The 13234-nt window shown below is 33.9% G+C and overlaps 1 protein-coding gene across 1 annotated transcript; it reads right to left on the bottom strand.

The window, feature by feature from the left end:
* Positions 1-2290: 2290 nt before the first annotated feature.
* On the bottom strand, positions 2291-13029 carry SNRK1 (SNF-1-like serine/threonine protein kinase). The gene is made up of 11 exons (NM_001251194.2): positions 12944-13029; positions 10419-10620; positions 9225-9409; positions 8962-9144; positions 8691-8822; positions 7545-7730; positions 5771-5860; positions 5618-5701; positions 3980-4120; positions 3342-3581; positions 2291-3049 (listed from the first exon to the last, which is right to left on the bottom strand). Exons 2-11 carry the CDS (start codon positions 10609-10611, stop codon positions 2936-2938), a joined length of 1548 nt encoding a protein of 515 aa, NP_001238123.2. The 5' UTR covers positions 10612-10620; positions 12944-13029; the 3' UTR covers positions 2291-2935.
* Between the last annotated feature and the right edge of the window lie 205 nt (positions 13030-13234).

Below are 13234 nucleotides of genomic sequence, written 5' to 3'. Positions count from 1 at the left end.
GAAATAATTAAAACAATATTAGTAATAAGTGAATGAAATTAAAAATAAAAATATGTGTAAGAGTGAGTTGGGATGAAAACCTATAAAATCACTAATACATAGATAGAGTGAGAAGGACTCTAACTTGGGATAAGAAGGATATGCAAAGCCAGAAATTTGTGGCAGTTAAAATTTTAAAAATTGAAATGCTTATGCCAACCCTTGTCCAAATTTCTTTGAAATCCTTTCATAACTAACTCTTTCCCTTCTATTAGTGAACCCTGAAAAAATAATTATTGACTATAGTTAGAAATTTAGAGAAATTTTTTAAGAAAAATAGAAGTTATGGATATCAATTTTCTTTATCACTTGTAGACTAGTCCAAATCCACCTTCTCCAAGCAAAATTGCCGATGAAAAGTTTTCAATGACATTAGCTAAGACTAACAAATTGAAAGTTGGCAAAAGGCTGAAATGGATATATTATTGTTCTTACACATTGATTGTTCTAATTCAGAAACCAAAGACCCCACTGCACATGTAATGTTCTCATGAGATGTTGTAGTAAAAAATATATAAATCATCAATCCTTCCTTTTAAAAAATAAACTAACAACTCTTGGTTACGCAAAAAAATTATAAAATTATAGAGAAATAAAAAATAAAAAGAAATTAAGCTCATTTGACAAAGGAGAATTAGAATTTCTTGGCTATTGCTGTAGTACCTTTTGATAAAATAAGAGAGAAGTTCATTCGTGTTTTTTAGTTAAACGTTATTATGTGAGAGAAAATTGTAAAAATATTAAATGGGAGAGGACAATAACTCAACGGTGGTCTAATAGAATGGAGAATGGTGAAAATAATCAGTTTATAGGAAGGAAAAATCTATATGTGGAAGTAGTGTCTAACATTAATAAAGGGAGTACGCAGTTACTAAAGGGTAAAGTGATCTTCAACAAAAAAAACACTTAACTCTTTGTGTTCACAATTGTTTCCCTTTTATTCTTTAATTGACATCTATATTACAGTTGCAATTCAAAGAGAGAGAGAATTGTAATTCCCCTAAGCAAATAACTGTTTTATGAATAGAACCACTAGGGTCAAGTTAGTAGTAGGAGATTGGGGGATTAGGTTAGACATATGAAGACATAGATTTTGATCTTCATTCCTTGCTAATTAAATTAGTTTATTTCAATAACACTTTTGACAATTAATACCCAAATCTACCAATATTTTTTAAAAATAATTATAATCCATCAATTGTTCTATTTAATTATCATCGTTCATTAATACTTGGCGGCTCAAGTTCTCGTCCACGTTAAATAATAATGGAAAGATTCGAGAGACAACAAGATTTGGTCATTGAGGCAATTTGCCAAATATTGAAAGCAGTGTTGACGAAGTGGTAATTGCTAAATATTGGAGTTAAATATCATCCAAACAGCCTTTTAAAAACGAAACAAATTTAATTGAAGTAATCAAATTCCAAACACCAAACTACTGTTTTGTGCACTTATCCTCTTTCTTTTATACTTTTCTTATTATCAATCAAATACATATTTTCAAATACTCCCAAATATGATGTTTAAGTATTAAGTAAATTTAAATTCAAACATTAATAAAAAAAATTCCATTTATTTGTCATTGTCATGCAATAATTTGTATCCATATTGGCTACTTTCGGATCTACACACTCATCTTGAAAAGATGCATTCAAATTGAGCCTGAAAACTAAGCAATACAAGTCAATAAAACTAAAGAACCACGACCAATAAAATTCAAAACTAAAATGTAAAGCAATACTGCACACGATGAATTCTCAACTGAGTTCTTTATAAAAGTGACACCCACTACTACGTTTCAAACTATACATAACTAATCCATGGAAAACCATTGTCACAACTCACAATGTTAACACATTTGGACCAATAAAGCTATATTATAAATTCCCAAACTTGCCTCAAGTCAAGACTATCCAGTATTTAGTTCCTATGGACAAATGTTTTAACGTACACTAGTTAATGAATCAATAAACAAATAAAAAATGAAAATCACAGACAATGCATTGAAAATCACAATATAGAATAATAATACTATTCTATTAAAGTTTTCTATTGTTTAACCAATGTCCTAAGAGTATTTATTAACATTCATCCTAATCCATTTAATAAAACATGCCGTGAAGTTAGAAAAGCAACAAGCCACCTTACTCATCACATAGCAATGCATAACACATGGATCAAGCAGCTTGATTAATCATAACTCATTATGACTACCCAAAAAATATACTCATCACATAGCAATAACACTTGGATCAAGCAGCTTGGTGAATCATATAACTCATTAAGTCTTCCCGGAAAATATACTCATCAGTCATCACATAGCAATACATGCCACCACATGGATCAAGCAGCTTCGTCAATCATAACTCATTATGACTGCCCGAAAAATATACTCACTCAGTTTACATGGATTCTAAAATACATAATAAACCATGACTGTCAAATAACATGCATCCATAAGAGGAGGCAGTAATTAAGTAGGGAAGCGGGGAGAAAATGCTTATCTGCAAGCTCATGTTCGATGCAGCCTAGGCAAACAACCCCTCGGCTTCCAAGTGACAGACATAAGTAGTCAATTACAACACAAAATTCAATACCATAAATGGATGTCTCTGTTGGAGGCGAATGCTTTCATAAAATCCTCAGGGATTTCACGGGATCAAGAAAATTCAATTCACTTTTAAAAAGACAGACCTAGTCAGACACCATGATTAAGGAAAGCAAATTCCATATTTAGGTTTCCCCAATCATGATAACCCATAAAAACTGGGGGTATGCTAAAAAGTACAAACAGATAGATATACCCATACTGAAAGGGCATTGATATGTACAACGTAAGCTTATTCACATGCCACACAAGACACCTCAAGGTCTCCTTTGCGACTTGTGAGCTTCACTAGAGAACACGTAGCTGTGAAAGGAAAGCAGCGCACAGATCCAAGAAAAGAAACTGTGGGCCCTGGACCCTTTGAAGATCAAGCAGATATTTCTCCTCACGAGTTTTGTAAAGCTGTCAAAGAAATTAACACGAGTTTGAGAATGCTCAAGTAAAAAAAAAAAAAGAATAGCACTACCCAAGAATTAGTCATTCAAGAGAATCTCATTTGCCAAATGTAAGCAATAATAGCATACTAGTCATTGCAATGAAAGCATTATTGTACAATGTACACCCAAAGAAGTAAAGAAATGACTCTAATTGTTTAGTATTAAAAAAAAAAAAAGGGTGATACTACTAAGCCTGTAATTAAACATATCATTTTGAATCCAAGCACAATAGATACTATGCTTGTCAGGATAATTACCTGCACTTCAAACTTGACCACATTTGACTTAGAAACAGCTTCATTTTCAATAATGCCGGAATCATTTCCAAAGTAATGATTACTATGCAGAGAATTGTTAATCATTCCTTCATGATGACCAGCAGTGCCAGCAACCCATCTGCACTTCATGTTATAGTGTCCAATCTTCTTCCAACAAACATTTAATTCTTGTAGAGCTTTAAGGACCTCAGTCATTATTTCACGTGGTTGGGCTCGAGACTATCACAAGTTAACAAACATAACCAACAAAGACCTCAGTCACAAGTAACCATCAAAATAAGTACATCAGAACTTCAATATTTCTGATAACCATTAATAATGGAGAAATGCTAGCAGCACAGTAACACACTATTATTAACTCAAATTTATTGGAAATTACAAAAAATTGACATCAATCAGTGAAATGCTAGCAGCACAGTAACACACATTAATGATGCCTCACTCATAAGAGAGATGGAACCAGTTCAGGACAATTGACATCTAATAATTATTTCGTTAAAAGTCTAGGAACCATAATGGTGATAGTAGTATAAATTAAATACACTAAGCAGGAAAAAAAAAGCTTGTTATTGAATCAGGTCCAATATGAAAACAGCTATGAAGTAAAAACACTGCACCTGAAGCCCAAGGGCCCATTTTCTCTCAACAGGGAACTGTTGCCGCATTCCTACCCCTTGATAATCCATATACCCTGTGCTGTGGTGTCCAACAACTGGAGAAGCAACTTCGCCGGAATGCATACGGTTAAAACCAGAATCCTATGCAGTCACATACAAAAGCAAAACTAATAAGCCTATCCTGTTCTAAAAAGACAAAAATGTAATTTATGAAGCCCAAATAATCCAGAAATGGAAAAGTATCAATCTCACACCAGTGTTAGATATGGATACTCCTCGGATACTTCCTGATACTTATCCAAAAAGTATCAAATCTTTTTTTATTTATTTTTTTAACTTTTTTTGTAGGATATAAAGTATCCAATCTTTTTTTTTTAATTTTTTTTCTAGGATATGGCTTGGATACATATCTGAATAGCATCCGAAAAGCTTGCCTTAAAACCTTGTGCAGCCATGTTTTTCCTCGTGTTGCAAGAGGAATTGGAGTACATACTCCTTTGTTCATTCTTTGAAGAGAAACAAAAACAATTCAAAAAAGGGCTGAATATTTGGTTTATGTGCATTCCAACCTTCAACTTTTGTCTAGAAAAGATGAAGGGTATAATTGTATAAAAAAGGAGAGACAAGTTTGTGGAACACTAGTGGAGACATACAGGATCCACTTGGTGATGGTGCTAGACTTCTTAAATTGACAAAGTTGTCTCTCTTGATGAACTAAACTCAGAAGCTATGTTTTTTCTCCTTCTGAATGATGGTAACAGAAAAGAGTAGAATGATAACATTAGTATTTGACAGTAATTTAGTAATGATGCTTTTGAATTGTTCGCTATTGTATAGAGTCAATACTTGTTTTGAGTTCTACCAAAGATGCTTTTATTGATAAGTTAGCCAAGACTGGTTATGGTATAGGCAGAAACTATCTTTTCTTTTGTTATGATCACAAATATCCTTTCGTAAATTGCGATTACCATAGTTATGAATTGTTAAGAATCAGAATGTAATATTCTGCTTTCATTGTAATAATTGTAGTAGTTTATAGGCATATAATCTCTAATTTAGAGGAAACTGAATATCCTCTATTTATATGTAATTAAAACAATAAGCCTTTATAAACTCACATCCCATTCAAACACATGGTTTCAGCACAATATGCCTCTGGTTTAATTTTCATTTAACATGAATAAATGAGATATGATCAATGTCTCTTTCTTTACCAATATTCTGCATCTGTATAAAATATTTTATAAGTTTTTGTTAACATACCCAAACCGTATTGTATCCTAAATTTTAAAAAATTTGTCATGTCCCCATATCCGTGTCATACCTAGTATCAGGGCTTCATACAAGAATAGAAAACCTAAAATTTCATGGTTACATTACAAACTCCTTAAAGAACTATGTTAAGGCTAGAATCTAGATACATATATTCAATCGCATGATTTCTCATAAGTCATAGCTCTAATACAAAATAGTATGCCATTTTGGGACTGCTACAGCACATTTCACATGGGGGATATAATTTACAAACAGACTAAAAATGTGTCTTATAAACTATTAGATAAATTAAATGACTAAATCACTTCAATAAAGACAGACAACTAATGAAATGTTACACGATTAAAGGAAAAACAAACACACCATTGTCTCTTGAAATTCAGCTCCAAGATAACCACTAGAAACACGAAACCGGTTGTCCAATAACAAATAGTATGTTACAGTACCCTGAAATACAGACAGTGAGATGAGACAATCTGGCAGGTACACTTGAGGTGAAAATAAAAGATCACAAACCTCATTTTGTATCCTGTTGCTAAGAGATTCAACCAATTGATTCCTGTCAAATCCCATATTAACCACTTCCTGAAGAATCTCCTCATCAATCTACAAAACCGTGATATTCGTTGATTTTTTCTTTTTTGGATTATAACATATTAAGTAACAAACACCATATTATCTGCAATACTTATGCGTGTGGTGTTGGACTTCGAAAACAAACACACAAAAGCCACTGAAACATTTAGTATTCTACAGAAATGCAAAAGGAAACCAAAACCATAAATGTAGATGGTGATAAGATACTAAGTTATGGGCATAACTAAGATAATGGGGCAAAATGGGACTAAGGACAATTATTGTATTTAACCCAAAGCCCAAAGAAACATGTGATCCAAATACTTCATTCCAGAAGGCAACAGAATGGCATAAGGGAATTTGTTATGCTGAGTAGGCAATTCAGTTGGGAGAGTAGCAGGAATATAGGGAAGAGGTGTGTGGCAAGCTAAGGTAATTGTCGTATTTTATTTATTTTGACAGAGAATAACTTGAAGGACCTGAGTCCTTGGTTGTGATCTTGAAAGAGCTTTGGCTCAGTTCTTTAGAATTGAATAACACTCATACACTGGTTTCTGTTCTTGGGAGTCCTAACAGATGGCTTGTAAATCTACTCAATGCTTATATCCAAGCACTTTGATATAAAGGTGGAAAATTTAGACAACATAGAATTAACAAAAGTGCAAGCTTGTGTAGTGCCAACAGACAAATTTCATGAGCCAAGGGTTATTTACAAAACGAAAATGAAATTGAAAAATTTAAAGAAACATGGAACACTTTGGACTAACCTTATATGATTCAGCAAATACCTTATTTCAACTCACCTCCAATACCACTGTATTAATGTAACTTTAACAATTAAAAACAGCATAGTTCCAAAGACATTGTCTAAAACATGCTTTTTCTACCAAATTTTGGCAAGTGGCAATCAAGTAGAATTAAATAAGGAAAAGAGCATTAAGTCTCTTTAAACTTTAACTTTAACTTTGTCTCAATTAATCCTTAAACTCTACTTCTTTTGCAAATAGACACCATGAACTTTAAATTTATTATGATTGATATTTAAACTTTAACTTTTTTTGTAAATAGAGACCTTGAACTTTAATTGCATTTCAATTGATCTTTAAAATTTATCTTTTTACTAATATTTTTTTCAAGTTATTTATCTTAAACGCCCATCATTCATTTTTTTGCAACTCGTTTTTCCATATTTAAAATATAATAAAGAATATAAATATAGAAGATATATATATATATATAAAGGGAAAATAATCACATAAATAAAAAAATGATTTTTTAATTCTAAACGTTATTATGTTTTAATGTTTGAAAAAGTTATTTGTAAAAAAAATAATAAACAGTTGAGATTAAATAAATAAACAATTAAGATTTTTTTTAAATAATTTGACTCCAATTTAATATAAGATATTATCTGTGAAAGGGGTCAATTTTAACAATTATTTGAGATGAAACAGAAATTAGGGTCTATGAGTAAAAGAGGTAAAATTTAAGGATTGATTGAAACTAAATTAAAGTTCATGGTGTCTATTTGCAAAAGGGATAAAGTTTAGGGATCAATTGGGACAAAATTAAAGTTTTAAGATGTCTATTTGTAAAAGGGATAAAGTTTAAGGTGCCTAAAAACTCTTTTCCCAATTAAATATTACAAAAGAACTATTGTATGAACTAAAAATTAACAAAAAAGGAGAAGCCCAAAAACAAGTAAAAACCAAACCTTTTTGGCTTGTTGCAGTGTATCTGGTGGTGGCACTGCTAAATAACGCGGTAGATGAACTTGGAACCATGGGTGTTGGCGTATCTCAGGTATGGTCATCCTCTTCATGGGATCCACCACAAGCATCCTTGGTATCAAATCTCTAGCACCAGGTGATAGATGACTAGGAAGAGTGTATATCCCACCCTATAAAAATAGTAATTAGTGAGGTACACATCAGAAGCAAAACTAGATCTGTTTACCGGTAACATCAATGATTGTAGGGATAGGCAATGGGTAAATCCAAAATCATCAACATCAGAGCAATCTAGATCGTGTGCCAAAACACAGAAATATGAGAATCATGGCAGGAATGTGTGCAAGAACATATAGTATGAGTAGCATGATACATCATGATCCGTGTAGGTTGAGGAAACTAGCAAAACCATCATACTTCATTAATTTTTCTTACCTATGGATCCTACCTCTTTGTCTAGAGATATTGATTTCCTCTCTAATGTCCCTATGACCAATAGTCTATCCTTTGGAACCTGGACCCATCCCATCAAATCAGGAATCTTCTAAACCACAGGCCATTAACAAGTACTCAATAGCACTTTCGCTCCCACTCCCACCTATCGTGAATTATAGTAATGACAATAGGAATAGTAATTGGAATTTGGAATAATTACCCCATCTCTTTCCAAGGCAGTGTAATTTTTTTTCTGGCCATCTTCAACTGCTATTACTAACCTAAATGATGTAATATAATTCTAATTTTAGTGGGTCACCTAGAATTATTTACTCTTGCAGGTTAATAATGCGTTTGTTAAGGATTATAATGATAATATACTAATTAGATGTCTAGCCTTTTACGCATAGCAATGTTACTTAAAACCAACTTATCATTGCAACAAGGGAGGAATACCATTAACCTAACCTTCATTTAAACAAAGACAGTTAAAGATATAATAAGTATTGACCTAAAAGGTATTGAGCCATTCTGGATTAGTCATAATCTCCTTCAGCTCAAGGACAATGGCAAGCTCAAAACCCGGTAAGAATATAATTTGACACGACAGTGGTAGGAAATTTAACTATCAGTCCTTTGAAACCCATAAAAAGAAAAAGGAAATATAATAATAATTAAATTAAGAAAAATAGTACCTTTATTTTTTTGAAGAGATTGGGAATGTTTTCATCATCAAAAGGAAGAGTGCCACAGAGAAGAGCATATAAAATTACACCACAGCTCCAGACATCTACTTCTGGTCCAGCATACAATTTTCCAGAGATAACCTGTGAAAAACAACAGTTTATCCTTGATTTATTAATCACAAGGAGGTAAATGTAAAGTCTCAGAAGTAGTGATATAATAATAATAATAATAACATTAATAATAATATCCTATTCCGTTACAATTTAATTATTTACAAACCTCTGGAGCCGCATAATTAGGGCTTCCACAACTTGTCTTAAGAAAGTGACCATCACGCATGATGTTGCTCAACCCAAAATCAGCAATCTTGATGTTAAATTTTGAGTCCAAGAGTAAATTCTCAGGCTTCAGGTCTCTATGAACCACCATATTCCTGTGACAGTACTCCACACCAGAAATTATCTGTTTTCATAACATAAGTTGGATTCAATAATGTGGCAAGCACAAATCTCTGAAGCACACAAAAATATTACAAATTATACCTGCTGAAAAAAATGACGGGCTTCATCCTCTTGCAGCCGACCCTTCTCTACTATGTAATCAAAGAGCTCTCCAGATTTCACATACTCCATAACAACATATATGTCTGTTGGGGTTTCTACAACCTCATATAGTCTTATAATGTGATGATGCATAAACAATCTTAAAATTTTGATTTCTCTTCTAACTGCAACAAATTGGAGTGAATAAAAACATTACAACTTGTAAGAATATTTAACCATTTGCTACTTACCAGTATCAAACACGCAAAATTTAAAAACCATAGCTAAAGCAATTCAGCTATCAATCCCTAAACTCCACATATACAACAAAAATGAAGGTAAAAAATATTACTATATATGTAACTCCTAATAATTTGGGCTTAGAGCCTAACTAAACCCCACAAAACCGGCTTGTACGGGAAGGAATGCCGCCTTATAAGCACTACCTAGGCCTTACATCTAGCCAATATGGGATCTCAACCCTCTAAGAGTCGATGTCCCGACAGTTGCACACTAAGACACTACACTCAGCCCTTCTGGTCAGCCCCTTCATAGGTAGTCCTTTACAAGACATTGGAAACTGGCTTTGACAGGCTGCAATTAAAGCGGGCTAGGGGTGAGCGCAACTGGCGTGGCTTTCCAACACACTCCCTCATGCCCAAGGCTATGGGTCTTGAGCATGGCAATACAAGTGGCCCAACGAGTCTTGGATAGGTTTTGATACCATCTTAGAATTTGAGTTTAGAGTCAAACTCAACCCCAAAAAATCGACTTGTACAGTGAGGATTGTCCAAGGTTTATAAGCACTACCTAGGCCTTATCTCTAGTCAATGTGTGATATTAACCCCCCAAGAGTTGATGTTTGGACAGCTACACACTACGATGTTTCACTCATCCTTCAGACATTGGCAACCAACTCTAAATTGACTGCAATTAAAGCAGCCTACGGATGACCGCAATTAAGGCAAATTTTCAATATTAACCAGCCAAAACTTTGTGGTAGCAAACATGTAGAATTTGAAAACTATAGATAAAGCAACTAAGCTATCAATTGTGTGTGTGCACGAGCATGCGCGCATACACATACATATATACATATACTTGTGCTTAAAAATATAGGAAAACTGAAAACAATTAAAATCAGATCCTGCAGTTAGATAAACAGTCAAAATTATGTATGCAAATGATTCAGACCTTTTTCTTCCATTTCCATGTTTTTAATCTTGTGGCGGTTAAGGATCTTTATAGCAACTTTATGACCAGTCCGTACATGCTCAGCAATTTTCACCTTGCCAAAGGACCCAATGCCGAGTGTTTTTCCCAACTTATAATTTCGGAGAAACATGTCCACACTTCCACCACCACCACGGCCAGTTGATCTGTCCATTTTTGTAATCTAGAGGCAAATCCAGAAAGAAACATGAAAAATCAGATACATAAACATATATATTGGAAAAAATCCAAGTCACACATTGACTAGAGACAAGACCAAGATAGATTATATAAGTGAGGGGCAACCCTCACCCCATGAGCTAGCTTTTGGGGTTGAGTTAGGCCCAAACTCACATTCTAAGAGTATATAAAAATAGATGCACAAATGAAAATTAGATTGAAGGTTATCACATATCAAATGAATAATATATACTGGGATCATATGTAAAATGGTCAAAAAAATGTCAAGGACTTTTGTAGCAGTTGTACAAATTCAATTGGCATCCCAGGCATAGCTTTACAGTAATTTTATAATCACACCTTCACTGGGTGATCGAGGTTAAGGGAAAGAAAGGGAGGTTACTTCTCCCACCCACAAAGATAGGCTGCAAAGAAAGGCATCCTATGCGATATGAAGCCTTGATAAATGATAATAAAATAATTTATGTGCTATTAATTTGGAATATCAATGGATGATATGTGTATTCAAGACCTTATATGCTGCATGGAATCCAAGAAATCAGAATCACATTATCCAATTAAAGAGTTCCCAAAATGCCATTAAAGTCAAGGCCAAGTACTGTTTCATTTGTTATTCCAATTAAAGAAAAGATTTAAAAATATTTCACTACCTACAGTTTCGTTGACTTTCGAGTTGCAAGTCAGACATGTGCCTTTAACACCCACCAATTACCTCTGTTTTGAAATAATTGTCATTTTAAGGTTTTGCACAAGGATTAAGCATAATAAATATTTACAATTTTAAGAAAAAATAAGTTCCTTTGACTACATTACCCTCTCATTCCATTAAGTAAAATACCAACAAAAAAAACAAGGATAAGTTGAAAATAGTAATTAGTGCTTTAGAGAACCCAAAAGTGGCAATTATTTTGAAACGGATGGAGTAATTGATAGCCATAAATAACATAACAATTAACATAACATGCCCAATCATCCAAATAGTTGAGTGTTACACTAAAGGAGTGATAAAAAGTCAAAATAAATGAGTAGTTCCACTATCAGGTGTTTGAGACTCCATTTTGAGCCAGTAGCCTTAGGATTTAAATAAATATCAATGAGGCTCCATTTTTTTAATGGAAACTATCTGCTTAATTGCCAGCATTTGGTGTACAATTCAGGAAAGAATATACTTTTTCCTGGTATTTAGTTGGTGTAAAAAATTTCACTTACCATAGAAGAGCTGAACAGAGAAAAGTGGCATATCAAATACACCATAAGGAACATCTAACTTGATGAGGTGGCAGAGTGGATCTGCTCCTCATGCTGATTGAGGTACTGTCTGGCCCGTGCCTATGGCACCTTTGACAAGCCTTTTTGGTTCATCCAAGGCACACCCTACTAGTAGCTAGAAAAAACCCAAAATGTCCAGCCATCTAACTTGCTAACTTTGATTCTAATTGGGCTAAACAGTCAGAACATAAAAAAAAATTAACAAATTGCCCATTGCTCTTTGGCGTCTTTCTTCCATTAGACATGCAAGCTATTGGCGCCTTTGTTCCGTTAGACATGAAAACTAGTTTTGTGAGGTGGCAGAATGGATCAGTGATTCCTCACTCCTGCTGATAGGGGGCGCTTCCCTGTCCCAGGCCCATGCAACCTTTGGCAAGCCTTTTTGGTCCACACAAGGCACGCCCTACTAGTAGCTGGAAAAAACTCTAAAATGTCCAGACATCTAACAAATTGTACAGTCTCTGGTGCCTTTCTTAGGTTAGACACGCAAACTATTGGCGCCTTTCTTCCTTTAGACATGCAAGCTATCAACACATCTCGCACCAAGGCGTCAAAACCCTGAAAGGTCTCAAGTCAACCTTTGAGTAACCCCGAAACTACGTCCTCATATACCTCAATTCCATTCCAGTTTCCACCACATACAATGATACAACAATCTCTTTCTCAATTGTTCAACACCAACATCCAACCCAAGTTATCCAACCCCTCAACGGATTCAAAATGCTGCCATCTACAATACCCTAATTTTCCTCGTTCCGAAAAATTCTCAACGACAACATATAAATACGCTCGCAGACATGCAAAAAGTGTTCAAAACCGACGCATTTACAAACACAAACTTCAATAAACAAAATAAAAATCCGAAAAATATTCCAGAAGTTCAAGTGGAACAAATTAAAAAGAAACAGTAAATCGACGAAACTATAAAAAAAAATTCAGAATCTTAACAATCTAGTTGTTAACGGGAAAATTAAAATTCAGATCCGAGAAAGCATTAAGAGAAAAAATGAAAAGGGGATAGCGAGAAGAAGACTCACTGAACGAAGCGTGCGAGGGTTAGAGTGGTGGATTGAGAAGGAAAATGGAAGAAGAGAGCATTGTTTGTTTGTTTGTTGGTTCGTGCGAAAAGATGCTGCTGCGTTGCTATTATTATGGTAAGATGCTGCGTTTCTCTTACCCCTGTCCCTTCGCTTTGCCACGCAGCTCGTGTCTCTTGTCTCTTTCCGTCTTTGCCTTTCCATTTTCAGTAAAAATTAAAATAATAATAATAATAAAATAAGTTTTTTAATAAAAACAATTTTTTTAAATATATATATTAACGAAAAACT

This window comes from Glycine max, chromosome 13 (assembly GCF_000004515.6).
Source record: "Glycine max cultivar Williams 82 chromosome 13, Glycine_max_v4.0, whole genome shotgun sequence".
Lineage (NCBI taxonomy): Eukaryota > Viridiplantae > Streptophyta > Magnoliopsida > Fabales > Fabaceae > Glycine > Glycine max.
This window is presented reverse-complemented; position numbering and strand designations above follow the sequence as displayed.